A 26364-nucleotide genomic window follows, 5' to 3' on the forward strand; every position below is an offset into this window, starting at 1 on the left:
TGGCCAATTGAAATTCGAAGTCTGTGATTCCTTTCATACATGAATCTACAACGTTTTTTCCATCAGCAGTGAACCATGTAGAAAAGTTTTGGTAAATATTATATATTTATCTATTATACTAGATTTCTTGAATAATTTTATATACGAGAGCTTTCTTTCGTAGAAAGTTAAGAAAAAGTGAAAAGACGTTTTATGACGTATTCCGTTCTAATATACTCCTACTTGAAAAAATAATTTTTCTTTTTAGGATTATAAAGGTAGATGATTTTATTCATTTTAAGCATCAGCCATAACATAAACATAAGCATAGACGAATTTCTGATAAACGAGTCAAAATGTTTTCCCTCCACGGCTCTAAAGACTTTCTTTTGATATTATTTTCAGTCTGTACGCTCAGCAGTTCAATTAATTCTCAGCCAACCTACAATAAACACTTTTGTTTGGATCAATCAAATGAAACCTCCAACAACTATTACCAATCCAACCTCACGGTGCTGTTGGAGTCTTTATCCTCTAAAGCTTCCCAAAACTACAGCTTCTACAACGAAAGCTCTAATATTGGCATCTACGCCCTCTTCCTCTGCAGAGGTGATGTTTCTAATAGTACCTCCCAAACCTGTGTAAGCTACGCGATCCGAGATATCACAACTCAATGTCCATCTAACAAAAGTGCCATCATATGGTACGATCAGTGCATGTTACGCTACTCCGATGTTAATTTCTTTGGACAGGCACAGACATCGCCATTGTTGCTCATGTGGAATTTGCAGAAAACTTCTTCACCCGACCAAGGAAATTTGTTCGCACGTTCTCAGTTGGGAAGTTTAATAGCGGGCGTCAATGAAAAACACAGGTTATTCTCGATTGCTAATCAGACACAGACTATTGATGGTAATGCGTCTGCGACAGGCTATGGGTTGGTGCAGTGTACTAGAGAGATCGATGGTGATTCATGCAGAGAGTGCTTAAGTGTCTTGTTAAATACAAGCCAAAAATGTTGCGAATCCAAAATTGGGTAGCGCATTTGTGGCCCGAATTGCTTTCTGAGGTATGAAGACTACTCTTTCACTGAGCCACCACCACCATCCCAACCCGTGCCTGTAGCGCCACAGCCGCTGCCTGATGATAATGGTAAGACATGTTGATTTGGTATTTCATAAATAAAAATCCTCCCCACATGTTTCATATTTTGGACTTTATTAAATTGTTCTTTTACTTGGGCCTATTTGTAGATCAATCCTCCCCGTTTGGTTCACAGGATTCGAATTGTGATTTAGGATTAAAATTTAAAATAATCAGAAACCTATTTTTGGGCGCGTTTCGGAATTAGGATTACTTGATTTGACAAACCAAACAATTCCAGATCATGGGAAAATTAGTAGGTACTATAGTTTAGCAAGATGGTTGATCTAACATTAATATCTTGCCAATTTTGCCATATCGGTTGAGATAACAATTATCCAACTCATTTTAATGTAGCAGTCCTGTCACCTGTGTTCTCAAAGGCCAGGTGTAAACTGTAAAGTATTAGTATTAGATGATCGAATACCTTTATATATATATATATATATATATATATATATATATATATATGTAGGGACACGATTTTTAACGACCCAAGGATGACATTGGGTTCGTATGTAATGGGCCCGAACAATATAATTTGTAGAGAGTGGGCTTGAAAGGCTTGCCCTTGGTCGTCGGACAGCGGTCTGGTCATGATTTTTATGGAAGCTCAAACGGAGGTAGGTTTGGCCTGAATAGCTAAGCCTTACATTGATGTAGCTTGAAGGGTTTGAGTCCTCGGACTTAGTCTGAGGAGCATCACATTCTTCCCATTCTTCTTTTTGTAGGATTTTTTATCCTCCCCTTCCTCCCTTAGCTTTCTTTCCCTTTTATACTAGTGTTTTCTTCCCCTTTAGTGTCCACGTGTAAGTTTTGCTTTTTGAGGTATAGACTCGCCCTATCAATTCGTACATCCGAGTGGTTGGGGGTGGTTGGGAAAGGTTAAATAGCATGGTCTGAAGTATGGGCCTGTCAGATGCAGGGCTCCATACTACGGTGTTGGCAGTTTTCTCCCTTGTCCTGCCCCTGTACTGAGTTTGTCCTTTTTTTCAGGCATTTTGTGAGGTGTTGAGTGTGACATCATCCTCGGCCACATCCTTGGGCCTTCGTGGGGCTTTCATCATACGTCCTTGGCAATAGGGCTCCTCGGCTTGGGCTTTAGGCCCTGAATGTAAAGTGGGCTGGGACCTCAAATTTCGGGCCCCACAATAGCCCCTCAAAATCCTACTTCCCAACCTTGTGGTTGGGGAGGAGAGTTTTGGTGATGTTAGGCCCAGACCATGACTTGCCCAGCTCTATATTTCATTAATGTCGGGGTTTCTTCATTTGCATGGGGGGCGCGCCAAATTGTGAGACATCCCTCTAGGTTTTCTCACGCGGCGTCCACAACGTTTCAGTGTCCGAGGCGCGCTATTAATATATTTCCTTCACGAGGTTATTCAAACCTTACAGTTGCAGATGATGTTGGAAATTGTACCAGGACCGTCTTGTCTGTAGCACTTCTTGGAAACCTGCATGGATTAAATGCCACCAGTTTTCCCTCTATATAAGTAAGATAGGGGGTTACTCCCCCTACATATAAACCCTTCGGCCCCATCCCAATTCATAATCCTCCCGCCATACTCACAATCTCCATCTCCAGTGCCATCCACCCTTAGAGCAATATGTTTGAGGCATGGGTGGGGATGAAGGATCTACACCCGCTTCAGAGGCACCGAATCCTTCCAAGATTCAAGGTGTTGCGGTCTGGACCGGGAAGACACAAACTCAAGATGATCTTCCGTTCTGATAAGGTGGGGATGGTATCTCTGCCTCTTTCAGTCAAAATCCGAAGCAGGCACTGGTCGCATCAGATTCTTGGTGCGTCAGAAGTAAGGCTTTCCGCCATCAGCGCCGTCTGCTCTATCGCAGGCATGGCTAACATGGAGGCTCATCAACTTCCGGCTCCCTGCACCTTTTCTTCAACGGTGCTAACCCCAAGTTGGGTTCTTTTACTGCCTGAGTTATAGGCATGTAAAAGTATTGAGAAATGGTTTCCTTAGACAACATTTTGGAATGGCAACATCCCTCTTCTCTGCACCTCTTCTTCAGCTTTTTCTTCACTCCCTTGTATCTTTTCTTTTTGCTTATGTAGTTAGTTTCTAGCATAAGCTTATTCAAGCTCTTTCATTGTACGTTGTACTATTTCTTTGTCTTAATAAAAGATGAATTTGTTTCCTTCTAAATACTTTTCTTTTCTATAGCAATTATTTTGTGAATGGGTATGCTACATGTGTATTTTCCTTTAATGATACTTAGGACAGGAAACCTTGTAACAAAAAGCTACTAATTTGAACCTATTGAAACTATCAAATATAATAATATCAATCAATAGCAGATTAAACTTATGAGACTAACCGAGATAACAGCTGAGTGTACCGTAACGCGCGTGAGGTAGTTGCTCGAGAATGAGGAACCCAAACTAAACCATCCGAGAGGATTGCCGAGTAATGTGGAATTTTGGCCGTGTTTTCGATAACACCTGGCCTCTGATCCGAGGACCGAGGTATGATTGTACCGGGTTGTGTCCAAAACTTGTATTTTTTCTATTAAGTAGTTGGTTTCCCCACAGGCTTGAGTCCGAGGACCATACAAGGTCTTGGTTCTATCCAAAACTTGTATTTTTTCTTTTAAGTAGTTGGTTTCCCCACAGGCTTGAGTCCGAGGACCATACAAGGCCTTGGTTCTGTCCAAAACTTGTATTTTTTCTTTTAAGTAGTTGGTTTCCCCACAGGCTTGAGTCCGAGGACCATACAAGGCCTTGGTTCTGTCCAAAACTTGTATTTTTTCTTTTAAGTAGTTGGTTTCCCCATAGGCTTGAGTCCATGGACCATACAAGGCCTTGGTTCTATCTAAAACTTGTATTTTTTCTTTTAAGTAGTTGGTTTCCCCATAGGCTTGAGTCCGAGGACCATACAAGGCCTTGGTTTTGTCCAAAACTTGTATTTTTTCTTTATTTATTTATTTACTTTTCGAAGATTAGCCCTCGACCAAGGTGGGCAGAGTTAACTTGATGTTGGAAACTCCTAGAGCTGCCCGTGCCATTGGCACTGCGAGGCGTAGCCCCTAGCGGAAATTTATGTCGGAGCAACAACAGCATGTCGCTGGAAATGGAGGAACCTTCGCAGACCTCTGCTTGATAGAGGCTTAACTCCACCGCCACCTGTGTCAACGCGCAAGCCTTCCCACAGACGGCGCCAATTGTAGGGACACGATTTTTAACAACCCAAGGATGACATTGGGTTCATATGTAATGGGTCCGAACAATATAATTTGTAGAGAGTGGGCTTGAAAGGCTTGCCCTTGGTCGCCGGACAGCGGTCTGGTCATGATTTTTATGGAAGCTCATACGGAGGTAGGTTTGGCCTGAATAGCTAAGCCTTACATCGATGTAGCTTGAAGGGTTTGAGTCCTCGGACTTAGTCCGAGGAGCATCACATTCTTCCTATTCTTCTTTTTGTATGATTTTTTATCCTCCCCTTCCTCCCTTAACTTTCTTTCCCTTTTATACTAGTGTTTTCTTCCCCTTTAGTGTCCACGTGTAAGTTTTGCTTTTTGAAGTATAGACTCGTCCTATCAATCCGTACATCCGAGTGGTTGGGGGTGGTTGGGAAAGGTTAAATAGCATGGTCTGAAGTATGGGCCTGTCAAATGCAGGGCTCCATACTGCGGTGTTGGCAGTTTTCTCCCTTGTCCTGCCCCTGTTCTGAGTTTGTCCTTTTCTTCAGGCGTTTTGTGAGGTGTTGAGCGTGAGATCATCCTCGGCCACATCCTTGGGCCTTCGTGGGGCTTTCATCATACGTCCTCGGCAATAGGGCTCCTCGACCTAGGCTTTGGGCCCTGAATGTAAAGTGGGCTGGGACCTCAGATTTCAGGCCCCACAATATATATATATATATATATTATAAATAAATAATAAATTAAAAAAAAAAAAAAAAAAAAAAAAACCCAGATTACTAAGGATAATAGCAATTTTAGAGAGTAATTGGGATAAAGAAGCTAAGGTAAAACATCCACTTAAACTCACAAACGTTGAATGTTTTAGTCTACGGCTAGTTGAAGTTTTTCCTTATGTTTACTTCCAGTACTAAGATAGTTGTATTACATTCATCTGGCGAATTAAGTGCCATTCCCCATGTGATAAAAAGGACCTTCATTAAATTCTTAATCCATTGTTTCTGCTAATAAATGATAACAATAATAATAAGGGTTGCTAATAGATTTCATTTGGCTTATCTGTGACAGATTGAGCAGCTTATGTCCTCGCATTAATTGATATATATATATATATATATATATATATATATATATATATATATGATAAATTAAGGATTTTGATCTAAAGTAATTTTATCATACTCTTTTTTGACAGAATATTTTAAGCATACGTAGGTAATTATTTTATATGATGAGCAACAGGAGGAAAGAAGACAACCAAGACAGTAATCATTGCTATATCAACAATTGCATCAATTGCAGTAGTTGCTGCTCTCTTCGGTTTCTGGTTTTATAAATACTCTGGCGGGAGGAAACACGAAGAAGGTAGATTTAGTTTAGCCAATCTATTATAACCAATGATTCTTTTTTTCTATTAAAATTTGTGTTTTTAGATGGTCATTGATTATTTTAAAAATCTAATTTGTTACTTAGAGAGGGACACAAGCCAAGTAATTCCGTTTCGAAGTAATTTTCCAAGGTTACGTTCAATACAATTAACGGACAGCGGAATGCATGCAAGGGATGTTGACGACAGTGGAGAAAAGCTTTACTTCGATTTAAGTACCATACTGACTGCTACAAACAATTTCTCTGAAGTGAATAAGCTTGGAGAAGGTGGTTTTGGCCCAGTTTATAAGGTAACAATTTATAAATATTTTCTTTCATATGCAATTTTTAAAATTATTTGAACAATTGCAATTGAAATTAATACATAGCAACGGTAAATGTTAGGATCAATATCAACTAAATGATTACATCATTTAATTTTAGGAGAATTGAAGCATCATTTAGCCTTTAGTGTTGTAACATGTAGCAGAGTATGTCTATTGTCTACCAATACTGTGTCAAAAGTTTTCATTGATAAAGAATGTTTAAAATGCTTCCAGGGCTTGATAAATGGAAAGGAAACTGCAATTAAAAGGCTTTCAATGAAATCTAAACAAGGTCTTGAAGAGTTTAGGAATGAAGTGATTTTAATTGCAAAACTTCAACACAATAGTCTTGTGAGGCTCTTGGGATGCTGCTCAGAAGGAGATGAACAGATTCTAGTCTATGAATACATGGCCAACACTAGTCTTGATGCCTTTTTGTTTGGTTTGCTCTCTCTCTCTCTCTCACATACACACACACACACTTTGCACCATTAATTATAGGCCAATTCATGGCAAAATTTTCCCATGCGTGAGAATCAATCACCTTAATATTACAATGTAGATCCAAAAAAATGTAAGGAACTAGATTGGGCTAAACGCATAAACATTGTCAATGGGATCGCTAAAGGCCTTCAATATCTACATGAAGACTCTCGGCTGAAAATCATCCATAGGGATATGAAAGCGAGTAATGTGCTTTTAGATGATGAGATGAACTCAAAGATATCAGATTTTGGCACTGCTAGGATGTTTGGGAGAAATCAAATAGAAACCAACACTATCAGAATTGTGGGTACATAGTAAGCAATCCCTTGACTTCATCCTCATTTTAATTCTATAAATCATTGTTGCAGCTTTCTAAAGAAATTTTTCTGCACATGATCAAACTTAAGTTTGGCATTCTTGCATGCATGTTTTAGGAGATTTATGGTTCATTCCATCTCCATTTGCAACTCATTTTTCAAATAACATTTTTAGTATACATTAAAATTTAGCATTGAAATCAAACAGAAAACTCTAAAATTTCAATCGTGATTTAAAGAAAGCACTGTAAGAACAAGGATTTGCAAAGGAAGAAAGCCACTTACCATGAGTCATGGTTTTGTCAAAGTACCTTATGCTCTTAGTGATACTACATAGTCTACATTAATTAGGACAACTTAGCCTTCATTCTCTTTTATAGTACTTGAAACCATATTGTATAATAATACACATTTTTTTTAATAGTGGATATATGGCACCAGAATATGCAATGGAAGGGCTATTTTCAATAAAGTCTGATGTTTATAGCTTTGGAATTTTAATGCTTGAAATTATTAGTGGAAAAAGGAATAGTGGCTTTTATCATCCAGAGCGTGCACAAAGTCTTCCATCATATGTACGTTTCTCTTCCTTATCTATATCTTTAGCCAAAATTTACTTTTTGCTTGTTATTGTAAACTAAAGAAAAAAACACCAATAGGTATGGCGGCTATGGAATGAAGGCAAAGGAGTGGAATTGATAGATCAGACCATAGTTGATACTTGTCCTATAAGTGAGGCTTTGAGATTGATCCATATTGCATTGTTATGTATTCAAGAAGATCCAAATGATAGACCGACCATGTCAAGGGTCCTTCTCATGCTTGCAAGCAAATCGATAAATCTTCCTCAGCCATTAGCTCCTCCATTTTCTGTAGGTAGGTTAATACTATCCGATCAATCTACAACTACTGGGACCGGAACGGGATTTGTCATATCTGATCAATCTTCAACAAGTGCTTCTGGCTAGTTAAGAGATTAATTGGAGCATGCTATTCAACAAGTGTTTCATTTTCGTGCAAATGTGTCAGGTTAGGAACAATAGCAAGTGTACAACCATACCTTCTATTTTTGTACTTATTCTTACCATCTGTATATACTTGCATCCGCACCGGAATTACATTAAATTATTTTAGCACATATACGGATATACCAAATTATGGAAAACAAAACACGAAGGAATAGAGATCTATCATCAGAGGACCTTGTCATGTGATAAGACTTCTGATGAGAAATACACCTAATTTTGCTAAATGGATTGATGTATATGTAAGTAGCCTCAATAGTGAGATTTAATTTATAAGCATTTGGATGTAGGAAGACTTTCATTTGACATATTTTGGACCTAGAACCCGACTTCGAATTCAGTTTCGGGGATGTGAATCTTATGATAAATCAAATGTTTGTAATCCATTTAAAATAAAAGAAAGTTCTTCTACCTTGAACAAGTACCAAATCAAGGCAATTACGTTGCCACCTACTTGGTAATAATGGTGGTTCACGTGAAATGGTAAAACCCCTAAACTTTTATGTTGTTGTACTGAGATTTCTTTAATTATTTTTCCGCTAATTTGATATAATAATTTTTTTTTGAGAGTTTCAAACCTATGGCGTCTCCTGATGGTAGTTCTTTATCGACAGATCAAGACATCAATCGGTTTTTAGTATAGACGGAGATTAAACCCCAAATCTCTTATTCAACTATCAAAAACTTTACCAATTAAGCTAACTGGAACCCACTTAGTACAATAACTTTGATACCATAAAAATAGACATTTCCATCCCTTAAATAGAGGAAAATTCATGTATGATTGATGCAAGTTACCATCTTCTAAAAATAAAAAAATAAATCTACCAAAATTACAGAAAATTGACACGGCAACACAGAATTTAATGCAAAAAGAAAACATTAATATATTTTTTCTCTTACACACTATAGGATAATAACTAGTACACATAAAATACATGCCAATGTGGCGTGCAACTTATGTTTTCCCATCAAAAAAAAAAAAAAATCACTAATGTTTATTTCCCATCATTTATTTTGCTGTATGGAATTTTTTTTGTATGGATATGTGTGAATGTGTGATTCGGTTTGTCAAATAGATATTTCCCTGCTCTTTATACCAAAATTTCCGAAAGGATTGTCGCCATAGGATGAACTTGGGTCGAATATATTGTTGGTACCTGGTAGTGGTAGGCACTATAGGCACAGAGCTGGCAGTGGACCATATGAGGAAGGGCTTAGTTCGCTTGGCCAGGAGTCCCACACAAAAATGCGAAGCACTTGTTTTGATTTTGCACAATTCATAGATGCCCAAATAATCATATATAAATTATTAAATTAAATTTCACAAAATTCATATAACATGACCTCTATATAGCCTGTTTGTACTTTGTAGTACCTTACAGACATACTCCCTTGATTAATTTGTTTGTCCATCATATAATTCCTACATTTCAAGAAAAATAATTTACTAAATTAGAAAATAAATCTTTTGACATACGTGTTATCTAAAAAAAATCTAGATAAAAGGTGATCAGTTTTTGAAATTATTTTTTCTTAATTTGAACTAAAATAAAACAATTAGAAATTAGTTAACTACTGAATATTGACTATTTAACTAAAATTAATGATATATTAATTAGAGGGAAAGACTTGCAAAAAGAATTTAGTATAAGTAAGGTGGAAGAAAGAGACTACACTTTCCTTTGATTTTGAGAGTTCGCAGAAAGTCGCTTTAGATGATTCAAACTGTGGGCACATCTAGCAATTGTCCTTTGGCAATATGTCTAGTTTTTATGGTTTTTGGTGGAAAATGTGCCTCGATATACGATATTAGGTAAGTAGTAATTTTCCATCGACGGCATTAACGTATGCAGGTTTGGTCCATAAAGGCTGTAATTATCTTGCATGGACTCCTGCGAGGAAATCAGCTTCCCTATCTCTCTCATTAATCTATAGCATAATACCATAGCTTTGGCCACGTTATTGTTTTGGTCACTCAAATTGAGATATTTTAGTCTTTTTCATTTTTTTTTTTTTTCAAAGCTAAAATGCAAAATGCATATTTTAAATTTGGTTGAAATTCATTTTGGACTTCTAATTTTACTTTTATTTAATTAAGTACTTTAAATGTCAAAATTATTCAATTAAGATCTTATCTATTCAATTTTGTTAAAATGTTGCCTATTATTATTATTATTATCTTGAAAAATAAAAAATCTAAATATTTTTGAGTATTTATCAATTCACTCGAGTGTGTGTAGTCTCTCTATCTCATACACACCGAATAATTATATAAAAGAATCTCTTAATAGTGAAAGTAAAAGGTTTCAAATTCAGAATCTAATGAAACATAATTTAAGAACCATTAAGGCAACCTCTTAAGGTTATTTTTTTTTTATTATTATTATTATTATAAAGGTAAATGTTTTTATTTGTATTAAACATTTATATTAAACATCAGCCATATAATATAAACACACATGCATACATAAATATATATATATATATATATATATATATATGTTCACGGACGAAATTCTTTGAAGCCTAACGTAAGAGTTAAAATGTTTTCCCTGCACAACTCGAGAGCCTTTCTTTTAATATTATCTGCAGTATGTGCGCTTACCAGCTCCATTCATTCCCAGCCAACCTATAATGACCACATTTGTTTAGATCAATCGAATGAAACCTACAACACCTATTACCAATCCAACCTCACGGTGCTGTTGAAGTCGTTATCATCTAAAGCTTCCCAAAACTACAGCTTCTACAACGAAAGCTCAAGTATAGGCATCTACGCCCTCTTCCTCTGCAGAGGTGATGTTTCTAATAGTACCTGCCAAAGCTGTGTAAGCTACGCGACCCGAAATATCACAACTCAATGTCCATCTAACAAAACTGCTATCATATGGTTCGATCAGTGCATGTTACGCTACTCCGATCTTAATTTCTTTGGACAGACGCAGATATCGCCAATGTCGCTCATGTATAATACCCAGAATACTACTACACCTGAACTAACTAATTTTTACGCACTTGGTCTATTGTACGATCTAATAGATCGTGCCAAGGTAACTGATATGCTGTTCAAGAGTGATAGTCAGACAGTGCAGTTGAGTGATGGGTCCAAGATAAGTTATGGGTTGGTGCAGTGTACAAGAGATATCGATGGTCCTTCGTGTGGCCAGTGCTTAAGCAACTTGATGGATACAGCCGAGACATGTTGCCAAGCCAAGATAGGGTGGCGCATTTTAAGCCCAAGTTGCTTTCTGAGGTATGAGAACTACTCTTTCACTGAGCAATCACCAGCAAAGCCACTGCCGCTGCCACCAGCCCAATCCATGCCTGCAGCAACACTGCCGCCGACTGTTAATGGTAAGACATGTAGATTTGGTATTTTCATAGAAATCCTCCCCGTTTGGTGCACAGGATTCGAATTGGAATTTAAAATTAAAAATTAGCGGAGGTCTTTTATAATTATTATTATCAGAATGGAGGTTGTTTTGGAATTTATCTGTTTGACAAACAAAAATAATCCTAAAACTTAGAAAAGTTATTTGGCACTGAACTTCTTTTCACATAAACGGTTGATCTAAATTTACCTTCTTTTTTTTTTTTTTTTTTCAAATAATTGATCAAAAATATTTTTTAAGGAGAATAATTGATCTAATTTAGTTAGTGAGCTTCAATATATTTTGTGAGAGAAAGGAATGTCAAATTGCTTTTGGTAAATATTAATGGGCTGTTTTGAAGAGTGGTGTCGAAAGGTGTTTCAAAAGGAAAGTTGAAGGTGAACGCTTTATTTGATAGATCCGATTAATGTATGTCCTTAAGGCATATATTAACAAATCAGTTTTTGAAAAAAATTTATCGAAAATTAAAAAAATGTCTAAAATTTTTCAATTTCAATAAAACTTTTTTCAAAAATAGTATTTTCTTGTACACCCTTAACCTACACGTTAGTAAAATACTTGTTTGATTTGTGGATGGAAATTTTGGACGTTTTGACTTTTCAGCAAAGTTTCGTTTTTTAGGGAAGATGAAGGTGGGTGAGAGGTAACAATACGTGAGATGGGGTCTATGAGAAATTATTGGTCGGAAATTGTCGCTTCATTAGTATAGTTCAGTGCAGTAGGTGACGTGCTAGCAGCCATGTATATTTATTATTTGTTGCAGGTCCTTTTTCGGGTTCGTACACCCTAGACATGTACCTTAATATTATAAGATATCATCAAGTTTGGGCTTTTTGCTAAGATGGAAGTTGGGTCTGATACCTTCGCAAAATGAGCTTCTAGAGTCTCATTTTACCGCTCCAATACCTGTACCATTCCAATCCAAAGAGCATTGTTGCAAAATGGGCTTGTTCTCTTCTACTTCTTCCACTTTCTGCCAAATGAACATTACTCTACTTTCTGCTGTGCCTTTCTCCACTTTCTGCTGAAGGAAGACTACTTCTTCATTTTCTGCAGGTTGAGGCATTACTCTACTTTCCGCATTAGGAATGTTACTTCTCCACTTTCTGTTGAAGCTTTCTGCACTTTTTGCTGGAGGAAGATTACTTCTCCCCTTTTTGCAGGATAAGCTTTACTCTACTTTCTCTACTATTACAAGACTGCACATAAAAAATCTAATGTCCAAAGAAACTGCTCATCAAGTAGATGTTAGTTCTCAACATATTCACAAATATACATATACGTATATATATTCACATCTACTCTATAAAATGGATTGGGCCACAAGGTTTTCGGTTCTAACTCTCACAACCTTATTGCTTTAACCCAAGAGTGCACAAAACTGTGAGGTTTGGAACTCGAATCAAAGTGGCCACTGCTTGAATATCTCTTCTCAAAAGATTCAGGTGAAATTGATTTCATGGGAGAGAGGAAGTTTTCCTAGTGATGCATGTCAATACTAATATTTTGCCATAATCTCTTTCTTTCCATGCGTTTCTTAGTGTAGTGTGCTACTGCACTACTAGGTACTCTTCTCTATAAATTCTCTACTGATTTTCTCTCTTTTTCTCTTTTCTCTCCACCCTCTCATGTGTATTTTTGTGTTATTTCTTTTCTCTTTGTGTTGTTCTCGTTGTGTTTTTCTTCTCTCTATGATATCTTCTCTTCCTTCTGAGTTCTCAGTTATGTTTTTTTCCCCCATGAAAGAGGAATACCCATATTTATACCGAAGTATTTTCCTCTTGTGGTACATTAATCCATAGTTTCCCCTTTTTCCCGCTGGGATTCCTTTTCCCCCAGGTTCGGGATATTCTTTTCCTGCTAAGTCTTCTTTTTTCTCTAGGTTTGGGATTCGGCTGAGCCAGTAGCCGCTTCTCCTTTTCACCGCTTAATACCAATAATTTAAGTGTGCGTTTAATGCACTTGTACTTCTTCGTATTTTGTGGCTCTTCCTTTCTTTTCTTTCCTTTTCGCAAGAATGCTCAAAGCCTCCATATGGGTCATTTTATAGAATCCCCTTTTAGTGGGCCTATTTGTCATTGCTCTTCTTGGTCTTTCTCTATTGGGCTATTGGGCTTGGTCCTATGACATGTGCCTCGTGATAACCCGCAACTTCTCTTTTGGTATAAGTGCTTTTCCCAGCATAAGCAACTCCCAAAAAGCTGTAGCAAATTATCACAACTATGATCTTCCTTCCTTTCACCAAACCACACTTCCATGATTCTCTACAATTATAGGTCAAACCTCATCTGTATGTCTAGGATACATATTGAGTGAACCCATTTTCCTAACTTGCATTACTCTTTATACCTTAGAATTTCTATATTCTGCGGTGTTGAACTTGGAATTCTCTTTCTGCCATGTTTGATATTTCCTTGCCTTACTTTACTCATTGAATGTTCTGCTGCACTTAATATCTGGGAATTATTCCCTTCGTTCGTGGCATGCTTTCCTCTATTTTTCCGTGTTTTTCTCTATTTTCTCATATCTTCAATGGAATACACTGCGAAGGTTCTAGACTCCTTCAGTATCTTCTAGTCCCTTTCATTCAAATAGGTTGGGTCTTTTGGGCCTATTTCACATCATTCCCTAATACAAGGGTCTTGGGTCATTCATGTGCCCACTTATGCTCATACCCAATCATCCTTCAAGGCTTAGTCTGCTAGACTTTGGGCCTTACCTCTTAGCCCATAAAACGTGTAAAAAATTGGGTGCCAACATCATTATTATTATTATTATTATTTTAGAGAAATTACTCTTGGTATAATGTTATTATTGGTAGTAGTGGGACCCACTATAGGGCTCACCCCTTTTGTCATCCTGGAGTAGTGCTCCTATAGTAGGTAAGAATTACCCATTTCTTACTACTAGGATAAAAACCTATTTTTCAAATTCTCTATTCTACATGTTATTTATTTTAATACGATTTCTCATTCCATTATTATTACTTCATCTTTCTCACTCTCACTCCTCACTCTATGTTTGTCCCTCTCTTTCTCTCTTAATTAGTTAATTAATCCTCGTTCTAGGTTTGGGTTTCCTACAGGTTTGGGTTTGAGTTTGGATTTGTTGTGTTGGTTGGTGTGGGTGCAATTATGGGTCCTTGTTAATAGGGAAGCTCTGTTGTTTGGATTGGTGAGAGAAGAGGGAGAGAGAAGCTAGTGAAAAAGAGCTAGGTTTGAGGAGAGATAGAGAAGCCACCTCCGTGGTGTGTGGTGAAGTTATGAGGGGTCAAAAAAAAACAGAGAAAAAAAACACAGGATTAATTACTAATAGTTTAAGAACGATTAGGGTGTAATTAGGAAAACGAAGCTAGGTGAACATCCACTGAAACTCACAAACATGATGTTTAGTCTACAACTTGTAGAATCTCTTCCCTATTTTTTATTTTTATTTTTTGTGAAAGAAAAACATATAAATAGTTTGTTTCTCTTTCTAATGTTTACTTTAGGACTTGCATTCATATGGTGAATTAAGTGCCAATCCTCCTTTGCCAATAAATTTGATTTGTCTTTTTTTTTTTTTTTTTTATATATGAGATAGAATTCTACTCTAATGTAATCTAAGTGTATCAGTACAAAGCTCCTTTTTAAAGACTTGAATTCTAGCATTTGTCCCCCCATTTTTTGTGTTCTATTTTTCTTTTCTTTTTCATTCATTTTAAACTTTGGCTATTTTATAAAGTTAAACAAATACTCCTACATGGTAATTTGATTTGTCTTACCAATGACAATTTAGGAAGTCTATGTCCTTGCATTTATTATTGATATACGTTAATTTGTTGTCTTGAGTTCTTTTAAGCAAACTTATTAGGATATATTGTATGATGAGCAATAGGCGGAAAGAAGGCAAAAAAGATCGTAATCATTACTATATCATCAGTTGCATCAATTGCCGTAGTTGCAGCTCTCTTGGGTTTCTGGTATTATTCATCCTTTGGCAGGAGGAAAAGACAAGGTAGATTTAGTTTAGCCAATCTATCAAAAATTCTAATTTTTTTAAAGCACTAAAAATTTGTATTTCTAGATTGCTATTAATTTTTGTTCTATTTTATCTGTCACTCAGATGGAATTATAAGCCAAGAAATTTCATTACGCAATAATTTAGCAGGTTCATTTTCAATACACTTAATGGACAGTAGTATCTATGGAAATGACAATGACAACAGAGGAGAAATCTATTACTTCAATTTAATTACCATATTGGCTGCTACAAACAATTTCTCCGATGCCAATAAGCTTGGGGAAGGTGGTTTCGGCCCAGTTTACAAGGTTAAAAGATTTAATTTTTAATGCATATGCATTTTTAGAAATTATTCTATCACTTTCATTAGAAGTTAATATACAGCAACAATTAGGATAATTGACAACTAAAAGATTATTGTGATCATTTGGTTTTAGGACAATTAAACTATTGTTGTAACTTGTAACATGTAGCAATATATATGTCTCCCAATAGTGTGTGTCTGTATGAGAAGGTTTCATTGATTAAGGAAGTTTAAAATGCTTCTAGGGCAAGTTGATTAATGGAAAGGAAATAGCAGTTAAAAGACTTTCAATGAAATCCAAACAAGGTCTTGAAGAGTTCAAGAACGAAGTGATTTTAATTGCAAAACTTCAACACAAGAATCTAGTGAGGCTCTTGGGATGTTGCTTAGAAGAAGATGAAAAGCTTCTAGTCTATGAATACATGGCCAACACTAGTCTCAATGCCTTCTTATTCGGTATACTCTCTATCTCTCTCACAAATACAGACTCACATTCACACACTAACAACACCCTTAATATTACAATGCACCATTAATTCATGGAAAAACTTTCCTATATATGATAATCAACACGGTACCCATAATATTACAATGCAGATCCAGACAAATGTAAGGTTCTAGATTGGGCTAAACGCACAAACATAGTCAATGGGATTGCTAAGGGCCTTCAATATCTACATGAGGACTCTTGGCTGAAAATCATCCATAGGGATATGAAAACAAGTAATGTGTTGTTGGACGATGAGATGAACCCAAAGATATCAGATTTTGGTACTGCTAGAATTTTCAGGAGCAATCAAATACAAGCCAACACTATCAGAATTGTGGGTACATAGTAAGTAATCCCTTCACTACATCCACATTTTCATTCCATAAATCTTTGATATTGCTTTCTCAAGAAAAATTTTCAAGACATGATCAAACTTAAGTTTGGTCCCCTTGCATCCTTGTTTTGGGAGAATTCTGGCTCATTCCATTTGCACCTAATTGTTTTTCAAATAATGTTTTAGCAGTAAATTCAAGTTGAAAACTTTGTAACATCAATGGGAGTTATTTGTTTATTATTATTATTTTAAAAAAGAAAAATGGACTCTAAGAACTAGTAATTGCAAACTAAGAAAGCTCACTTTCCATTAGTCATGGTTATGTCAATGTGACTTTTGCTGTAGATGATACTATTAAGGACAACTCTACCTCTCTTCTCTTTTAGAGTAACTGAAATCATATTTTATCATAATACATATATATACTTTCAATAGTGGATATATGGCACCAGAGTATGCAATGGAGGGGCTATTTTCAATAAAGTCCGATGTTTACAGTTTCGGAATTTTAATGCTGGAAATTGTAAGTGGAAAAAAGAACAGTGACTTCAATCATCTAGAGCATGCTCATAGCCTTCTGTCATATGTACGTCTCTCTTCTCTATATCTTGAGCTTAAATTAAGTTTATGGTTATGACTGTGCACTCAAAGAAAAAAAAATACCAATAGGTATGGCAACTATGGAATGAAGGAAAAGGAGTGGAATTGATAGATCAGACCATAATTGATACTTGTCCTATAAGTGAGGCTCTAAAATTGATCCATATCGCATTGTTATGTGTTCAAGAAGATCCAAATGATAGACCTACAATGTCAAGGGTCATTCTCATGCTTGCAAGCAAATCAATAAATCTTCCTCAGCCATCGGCACCTCCATTTTCTGTTGGTAGGTTAATCATATTTGATCAATCTTCAACAATTGGCACTGGAACTGGAATGGGATTAGTCACATCTGATCAATCTTCAACAAGTGCTTCTAGCTAGTGAAGAGATTAACCGGAGCATGCTATTCAACAAGTATTTCATTTTCGTACAAATATGGCAGGTGAGGAATAATAGCACTCGTATAAATATACCCTACTTCTATTCTTGTACTAATTCTTACAGTTTAAATATATTTGCATCCGCACGGGAATTAGATTGAATTGGTACATATACCAAATTATGGAAAACAAAACACGGAGGAGTAGTGCTATATCATCAGAGATTTTTATGAAAAATATACCTAATGTATATGTATATGTAAGTAGCCTCTATACTGAGAATTAATTTCTATGCATTTGAATCTTTGAAGACCTTCACCTTGAGTTCGTTGGACCTTGATCCTGACTCATTATTCAAATTTTGATGGGGTCAAGGATGATTTAGTGATTTGTTATTAATTTTATTAGTTATTATGATTAACATTTACCGCATTAAGATTTGAGTGGATTGATAATGTTTGGACTTTGGGTAATTTTGAACAGTGGATTGAGAATGCTGCTATTGAAATTTTAGATTGAATTAGGTTATGAGAATGTTGTAATTGTTGTTAGGTTGATTTATCAATTATAATGAATTATGAATAGCATTACGTGTTTGGTTCATAAGAAAACAAAGGAAAATGTAACTTAGTCCTAGAATTATGTCTCGTTATTTCCACGCTTTGAATGTGATAGAGTTGTAACTATAATTTTGTTTTTCTTTGGCTAAGTCGAGTACCATGTAAGCATCTTTGTCCATAAGTTTAGAAATTTTGAATAGTGATTGCCATGTTGTTATTATGGAGGAAATTGTGTTTTTTTTTGTTCTTTTGTGATGATGTTAATATTAGTGAACAAATTTGAATTGTATAAGATTAAGTATTTAAATGTTATCAACATGTAAATGTTAGTGATCTTGTTTATTAGTTCTCTTATTTGTATTAAATCTAAACGTAAGACATATTGAGCAAAAGTCTTTTCTTCTTGACTCTTCCGTTTGGAAGCCAGGTTCGACTGTGGGCTCTCAATACTCAATAGGAATCCAAGATCTTGGGCTTCATCAACTGATTGCGTTGGTCTCACCTTGAAACTTCGCATGCACAACAGACACTCGCTCAATAGAATCATGAATCAGTAACCCAATGCCTCAACTAAAGTTCAATTCTCCTAAAATCAGATTATCACAATAATGTTTTAGTTGTCACCGATCCTAACTGTTTGTGAGTATATATTAATTTCAAATGCAAATGATCAAATTACTACTAAAATTGCATTAAAAATGTAATTTATCTTTTAACCTTGTAAATTTGAATACAAATCTTCAATTTTATATGGAAAATACTTAAGATATTTTCATAATATAATAAATGGTGCTTCTTATCGTGAATTTAATAAGTGAACTCTATCATGAACATGAAAGAATAGAGTATCATTCACCATATACCAAAAATACATAAAAATTACTAAAATTTAATGCTTCACTTTATATTTCACTAAATCATAAAAAAAAAAATAAAAAATAAGATTAGTAATCCTCTTTCATACAAATACCTTTCTCTAAAAAGTAAAAAAAATAGTGATCGTCCATCGACGGCATTAATTGTTAAAGTAGTAAATGTCCTACATTGGACTCTAGCGAGGAAATTACCTTTCGCTATCGTGGCTTATCCTTTATTAGTCTACCGCAAATATTCAAAGGTAATCCTCCATCTACCTTTATTAGTATATTTAGGAGATTAGATTAGTATTTTTTTAATTTATAAGATCAAGTATTCAAAGCGTGTCCCAATAACATTTTTGAAAAAAATATTCGAAGCATGAGAAACCTATTGGTCAAGGCAAAAAACAATAATAGCGGTTTACTCTCGTCCCCGTTTTACGAATTCATATTTGATTATTTGTTAATCCTTGATAGTACGGAATTCAAAGTAAGTTGGTGAGAAAGTTATATCTATACCTTTATTCCTTTAAATAAAAAAGTAAAATTTTTGTCAAAAGTTTTATAACTCAATTGGTTTGTAATTTTTGGTGATTTTGTGAAATCTAAGATTCAAACCTCTCATGCTAATTATTGAATTATAAAAAATAAAAAATAAATTAAATCTTTTTACCTCATATTATTTTAAATGATTTAGAAACAAGTCGAGTCAATTAGATTATGGGCTAAGTTCAAGTTGACCCATATATTATGAAAGATATTTTTTTTTTCCTAAAAACATATATTTAACACTTGGTAAGTCATCCAACAAATTACTTAATATGAAATACATTAATTTAGATTTACTCATGTCAAAAAAGAGCTCAGATCAATAAATTATACTTGTTCATTAATAATAAAATAATACAAATTCCAGTATTTCTAACTAAAATTATAATCGTCCCAATTGATTTGAGCTAAACAATTTTTTTTGTATGTGGTTACAACTCATAATAATAATGCATGCACTTTTTTAGAATTTATAAAATCTTATTTTTGAATTTTATGTTTCTATTGAATTCTATGAAAGCTTAAACAATGAGCCAAAAAGCTGTTGTTACAATTTCGTTGACACTGATTCATGAACATCCCTTATTTGGATGAGTATGAGCCTTGATGAAATATTAGTTTGATATTAGTTTTCAAAACATTTCATCATCATATCAGTAGATTCAAGCCTGAAAAAGTCATTGAATTTCAAGTGACTAAATTAAATCACATTTTAATCCAAAAACATGGCAATTCTAAACCAAACTTTTATAAGTTACCTCCCATAACATATTAACACTAACTCGAAAGGATAGCAACAATAACAATAATAGGTCTCTTCCTTTTAATGCCCCTTTTACATTGCCAGCAAACAAGGTATTTGTGAGATAATTTGCCAGAATTTAAACCAAAAAGAAAAAAAAAAATCACTTTACTCTTCACAAAAATGAGATCTAAGGTCTGATTTTTTTTTTTTTTTTTTTTGGGGGGGTGGGGGGGGGGGGGGGGGGGGAAAAAAACTGTTTTTAAAAATGCACCAGGTCAGAGCTCAACCCATTTTTAATATAAGTCAAAAAATTCAGGTTTAAGATGAGAATTTTCCTTTCAGGTTTGAGATGGGTCCAATTTTGCCATGCATGTCTACATATGAAGAAAGTCATCTACGGTCAGAACAAGCCATCAAACTGCCAAATCTAAAATAATGATATCTGGAAGCTTTTAAGGAAAACTAATGTTTTATATATGTGTGTCTTAAGAGCACACAATAATTAATCATTTTTGGAAAAAAATTTCTTGAGATTTGAAAAAGTATTGACAACTTTTTTAATTTCCAAGAAAATATTTCCAAAAATTGATGGCTTAATGTGTGCCCTTGGGCACACATTAACCAAACCCTAGGGATAGCAATTTTTCCCTGCCCCTCCCCGCTTCACTCCGGGCGGATTTTTCCCGCCCCGCAAAGGCAGTGGGGCGAGGATGGGTTTAGGCTTTTTAGACCCACCCCGCCCCGCCCCTCCCCGTCCCCGCCCCGCCTCGCGTTACTAAAGATTATAATTGTAAATTTTTCATACCCTAAAACCCTACCATTTAAACAAACATATTATTATTAGCATATTTTATTCTACCCAGTGTGATTCTCTGCCTTTATTTTGTGATATGTTATACTATGAGATTTTTATTTATTTATTTTTTTAATGATTGTCTTGTTAAACACTTGGATATATTATTCAATTTTTTCTAAAAATTAATTTGATTTAATGGGATAAATTTAGTTGTAATTTCAAGCATATTTTTATTAATGAAATAGGTTTCATTAAAAAATTGTACTAGTTTTAGGAAAAATTAACAAAGGTAGAGTTTTACGAGGTGGGACGGGGCTTCTTGGGACCCCAAGGGGCAGGGATGGGGTGAGAAAGTATTCCCCGTCATGTGGGGCGGGGCGAGGATGGGGTAAAACAAAACCATGCGGGGCAGGGACGAAGACCCCATCCTTCGGCCCCGCCCCGCCCCCCCCCATTGCCATCCCTACCAAACCCTTCTTTTAATATACTCTACGTATAGACCTACTTGATAAAATAAAGGTGTAGATGTTTTCATTCATATTAAACAAATGTTTTATGACGAGATTTTCTGATTTTTATATGGGTAGATGTTTTCATTCATATTAAATTAACGTTTTATATGACGAGATTTTCTGATTTTTATAAAGGTAGATATTTTCACTCATATTAAACATAAGCATATATGTTCATGGACGAATTTCTGTTGAAGCCATAAGAGTCAAAATGTTTTACCTCCACAACACCACAGTCATATTATGTATAGTCTTTGCGCTTACCAGCTCCATTAGTTCCCAGCCAGCCTTGAGCCTACGCTATCCACAGTTGTTTAGATCAATCAAATGAAACCGCCAACGCAGATTACAAATCCAACCTCACAGTCTTGTTGGAATCTTTATCATATAAGGCTTCCCAAAACTACAGCTTCTGAAAGCTCTATTACTAGATGTTTCTAATGAAACCTGCCAAATCTGTCTGAGCTATGCGACCCAAGATATCACAACTCGGTGTGCATCTAATAAATCTGCAATTATATGGTACAATAAATGCATGTTCAGGTATTCCAATGTTAATTTCTTTGTAGTGGCATCGTGGTCACCAGCGTTTATTGGCCAGACTACTGCTAACCAACCTAATTTTTACTCACTTACTCTGTTGGATTCTCTAATAAAGCGTGTCAATGTAGCGGAGAAGCTGTATGACACTGATAATCTGACAGTGATATCTAGCGGACAGTCCGTGATAAGTTATGGGATGGTGCAGTGTACTAGAGATATCGTTGGTGGTTCATGTGTCCAGTGCTTAAGTGGCTTGATGGATATAGCCAAAACTTGTTGCCAAGCCAAAATAGGGTGGTGAATCTTAGCCCCAAGTTGCAATCTGAGGTATGAGAATCAACGTTTCACGGACCAATCACCAGCAATGCCGTCGCCACCACCACCGCCCCAATCCGTGCCTCAAGCACCACAGCTGCTGCCTCCACCGCCGCCTCAATCCATGCCTCCAGCACCACACCTGCCGCCAGGTAATGGTAAGTCATCTACATTTGGTATTTTCATGGAAATCTTCCCCCTTCCCCTCAATGTTTTGGGCTTATTAAATTGTTCAATTATTTTATATTACTCAGATTTTTAAAGGTAAACGATTGAATGAACATCCATTAGGGCTCGCTTGGGATCTACTTACTTTACTGAAATTGAAAATTTTTTGCTGAAAGTATTGTAGATAAAGGTAAAAATTAACTGAAATAGTACAGTGGGATCTATAAATAGTGCCAAAAAGTACAGTGAGACCTATGAATAGTAGTAAAAATAAGTTGAATAGTAAAATAAGTTGGTAAAAATAATTTGTGACAAACAAAAGCCAGCTTATTTTACTATTCAGCTTATTTTTGCTATTATTCATGGGATTCACTGCACTTGTTGATACTATTTATGTATCTCACTGTACTATTTCAGCTAATTTTTACCTTTATTTGCAGTACTTTCAGCAAAAAAATTTCAATTTCACCAAAATAAACAGATCCTAAATAGACCCTTCATCAACAAGATGCCTATTAGCTCAAAAATTATCTCGAATTTGCCTCCTGGCACTAGTTGCTACTAATATTATATGTTGTCAAATATTATATGTTGTTAAAAATAAAAGTAAAAAGTCTAATATTATACCCTTACAGTCTCCCTACTCTCCGATGATAATTTTCACACTAATGCTAGGTCCTTAGATAAATATGGGATATCTTTTCACTCAAGGTCTCTTTGGAATCTGCTTATTTTGTTGAAATTGAAAATTTTTTATTGAAAGTATTGTAAATAAAAGTAAAAGTTCGCTGAAATAGTACAGTGAGACCCATAAATAATACCAAAAAGTACAGTGAGACCTATAAATAGTAACAAAAATAAGCTAAATAGTAAAATAAATTGGTTTTTTTTTTTATTTATTTTGGAGCCAAACGCACACTCAAAGTCATGGTTTTAAAAACCAGACCGGACCAGCTGGTTCAACCAATTTAACTTGGAACCAGATACTAGTTTGGTCCGATTATGATTGAAAAATGAAAAATCATAAAAAATAAAAAATAAAAAATAATAACCTAAATTAACTGGAAACCGGCCGGTTAACCGTGAAAAGCGGAAACCAAAACGGCTCAACTAGTTTTTGAACAGTTCTGTTAAAATGCCAAAATGATCCCAAAGTCACAGTTGTTAAAGCAATCAAAGGCACTTTTGATCTTAGTTTTTGTTTTTTAATCTCTTGAAACAATTATAAATAGAAAGAAAAAGAACATTTAGTCAAAACACTCACAACATATCTATAGATTTTGACTTGCAAATCTTTATCATAGTTTTGAACTTTCAACTCCCTTTTGGAGGCAAACCATAGATTTCATAGTGTGCCATAGTGCCAGTGCCGTCACTACTGAGAGAGAGAGAGAGATTTGGAATCTAGAAATTTAAATCAATGAAAGAGCAAGTGGCCAGCTATGAAATTTGAGAAATTTGTTAGATTTGCAATCTGTGAGAAGGAGAGAAATTTAGATGTGGTCTGGGGCTGTCCAACGGGTCCAAGACCCGACCAAACCGACCGAATCTGACTGACCCGAAGCCCATGATCGGTAGGGTTCGGGTCCTTCTCTAAGAAAACCCGAATATTCAGTTCAGGTAGCGAGTTAAGGGTTTAAAAGCCTATATAACCCGACCCAACTGAAAGTTTTAGAGTAAAATATATATATATATATATATATATATCTCAGTTCTTTTGAGGTAAGCACGTGAGACTGAGGATGATAAGACTAAAGCACTGTCATAGTGTGAACTACACGCATCTAGGGTCTTACACGCAAAAGCAAAAATCAAATTAGCAAAGCAAAAATAAAATCACCAGAAGTTCAGAACGGCTAAAATTGAAATGGAAATCAGTCTTCCACAGTTCCACACGCAAGCCTCAGTCTTCACTCTTCAATCCCATCTCAAACTTCTCCCTGTTCTTAGTATCTCACTCTCTCATAAATCAAAACCTCACTTTCAATCTCAGTCTTCGTTCTCTCTACTCTCAATCTCAAGTCTCTATAGTCTCAACCCTTCACTCCATACCCTCCACAATCCACACTCCTTTCCAAACCCTAGCTGTTACGGCCGCCGCCTCATCACCACACTCACGGCTTCACCTCACTTTCCACCATTGGTTAAGCCTTCTCATGCTCACGGATCAACTTCTTAGTCTCAAGACTCTCAAGTATATTTTCTTCATTTTTCATCTATCTTTTTCTCTATTTTGAGATATGGGTTTTTCATTTTGTTCAATTTATTGAAAACTTAAAGATCATAGTTGTGAGAAATTGCTTAGCCGTACTGCCATAGAGTTTCATGTGCTTGATTCCACTTCGAAACATAGTATCTAGTGTAGTCACTCTCTCTAGTCTCTATACTTTTCTGTTTGATTCAAAGATTAGGGGACCAAAACAGATCAAGTGATTGGATTCAAATATGAAACCCTAATTTTCTTGATTTGATTTGTTGGGTCAAAGATGAACCCCTAATTTGAGTGTGCTCATTTGTGTTCTTTTTCTTCGTTTTTATGCTGTGTAGGATGGACCATGTGGTGCTCCTGTTTGTGTCTACCCAATTTTATTCCTTGTTCTATTTTTTTTTTTTTTTTTAATGAGCAATATACTTCTATCTTCACTGTAAAAAACCAAAAAACAAAAACAAAAACAAAAAAAACAAAACAAAACAAAACAAAAGATGAACCCCTAATTTTAAAAGATGAAATCCTAACACATTTTTATTTTGTTTATTTGATTGTATGTTATTGCTAATTTGTTTGATTCGTTTTGTTTTCCTAATTTTATACAAGAGTTGAAATTTGTTCAAGTAGGCTACTCTTTTTGCTTCCTCTTCAAGGTCGAATCCCTAACAGCTAAGGCTTCTCGAATGTATCATTTATCTTCAGTTGTTTCTCTTTTAACTTCTTGTTGTTTGTTTGTTACTTTGTTGTTGTTTTTGTTGCTACTTTGACCTATTGTTGTTGTTGTGTCACTTGTGTGTGTTCTTGTTACTGGGTTAGTAGTATCATTGTTATGGTAGTTTGCTAATGCATAAATTTGATGTTTTTAGATTATGGAACCCTCTAGTGATGCACCCCCTTCCCAAACAACACCTACTGCCTAAGCTGAACCTACTGCCACTCCACTTAATGCTAAGGTTCCCCCACTTCCACCTAAAGGTAAAGGCAAGGTGTGTAATAATAGGAAAAGATCTATTGCTTAGGACCATTTTGAAAAAATAGATATTGGTGAGGGTCAATTTAAGGCTATTTGTAATTATTGTCAAAAAACTTATCTAGCTAATAGTAAGGGGCATGGTACTAATAATTTATTGAATCATACGCCAGTTTATGTTAAAAACCCTAATAGAGATTCACTTAAAGGGCAATAAACCTTAGCGTTTGAACCCAAAATGGATGGGGGGGAAGGGTTTCAGCTTGTACCAACAGCCTTTACTATTGAGGCTTCTAAAAAGGCACTCGTTGAAATGGTTATAATTGATGAGTTGCCTTTTAGGTTTGTTGAAGGGTATGAGTTTCAAAGATATTCGACAACCTTATAACCTTAGTTGTGAATTAGGGATATCTCATCTCATCAAACTGTAGCTAGGGATGTGATTGGCATTTATGGTGTTGAGAGAGAGAAACTAAGGAGGGCCTTGAAGGGTTGTAAGGTGTGTCTTACTACGGACACATGGACTAGTATTCAAAATTTGAATTATATATCCCTTACATGTCATTTTATTGATGATGATTGGAAGTTGCATAAGAAAATTCTGAATTTTTGTCAAGTTGAAGACCATAAGGAGGAGACTATAGGTAGAAAGATTGAGATGTGTTTGCGTGAGTGGGGTATTAATGGCATATTCACTTTAATAGTGGACAATGCTAGCTCAAATGGTGCCACCATTAATTTTTTGTAAACTGTAACTAAAGATTGGAAGGGAACTATTTTAGAACATGAGTTCTCACACATGAGGTGTTGTGCACATATCCTAAATCTG

General features: G+C 35.5%; 2 protein-coding genes across 4 annotated transcripts; both read left to right on the forward strand.

Annotated features, from left to right (window-relative positions):
* The first annotated feature begins 335 nt into the window (after positions 1 to 335).
* Positions 336 to 7860, forward strand: LOC115972774 (cysteine-rich receptor-like protein kinase 15). Its single transcript, XM_031093027.1, has 9 exons — positions 336 to 1018; positions 2887 to 2976; positions 4762 to 4814; positions 5524 to 5646; positions 5755 to 5960; positions 6210 to 6417; positions 6538 to 6775; positions 7203 to 7353; positions 7438 to 7860. The coding sequence occupies exons 1-9, from the start codon at positions 336 to 338 to the stop codon at positions 7744 to 7746; spliced, it is 2061 nt and encodes a 686-aa protein (XP_030948887.1). The 3' UTR covers positions 7747 to 7860.
* Positions 7861 to 10343: 2483 nt separating this feature from the next.
* LOC115972741 (cysteine-rich receptor-like protein kinase 10) lies at positions 10344 to 18447 on the forward strand. 3 transcript variants are annotated; one of them, XR_004087535.1, is made up of 8 exons: positions 10344 to 11160; positions 15075 to 15194; positions 15303 to 15508; positions 15750 to 15960; positions 16102 to 16339; positions 16764 to 16914; positions 16998 to 17373; positions 18299 to 18447. XR_004087535.1 is itself a non-coding variant. In XM_031093000.1 (7 exons), the coding sequence occupies exons 1-7, from the start codon at positions 10350 to 10352 to the stop codon at positions 17310 to 17312; spliced, it is 2052 nt and encodes a 683-aa protein (XP_030948860.1). In that variant the 5' UTR covers positions 10344 to 10349; the 3' UTR covers positions 17313 to 17613. The 3 variants fall into 3 exon arrangements, 1 of the variants encoding a protein (XP_030948860.1); XR_004087536.1 differs by having other exon boundaries at positions 15348 to 15508; XM_031093000.1 differs by lacking the exon at positions 18299 to 18447 and having other exon boundaries at positions 16998 to 17613.
* Positions 18448 to 26364: the final 7917 nt, after the last annotated feature.

This window comes from Quercus lobata, unplaced genomic scaffold (assembly GCF_001633185.2).
Source record: "Quercus lobata isolate SW786 unplaced genomic scaffold, ValleyOak3.0 Primary Assembly Scq3eQI_73, whole genome shotgun sequence".
Taxonomy (NCBI): Eukaryota; Viridiplantae; Streptophyta; class Magnoliopsida; order Fagales; family Fagaceae; genus Quercus; species Quercus lobata.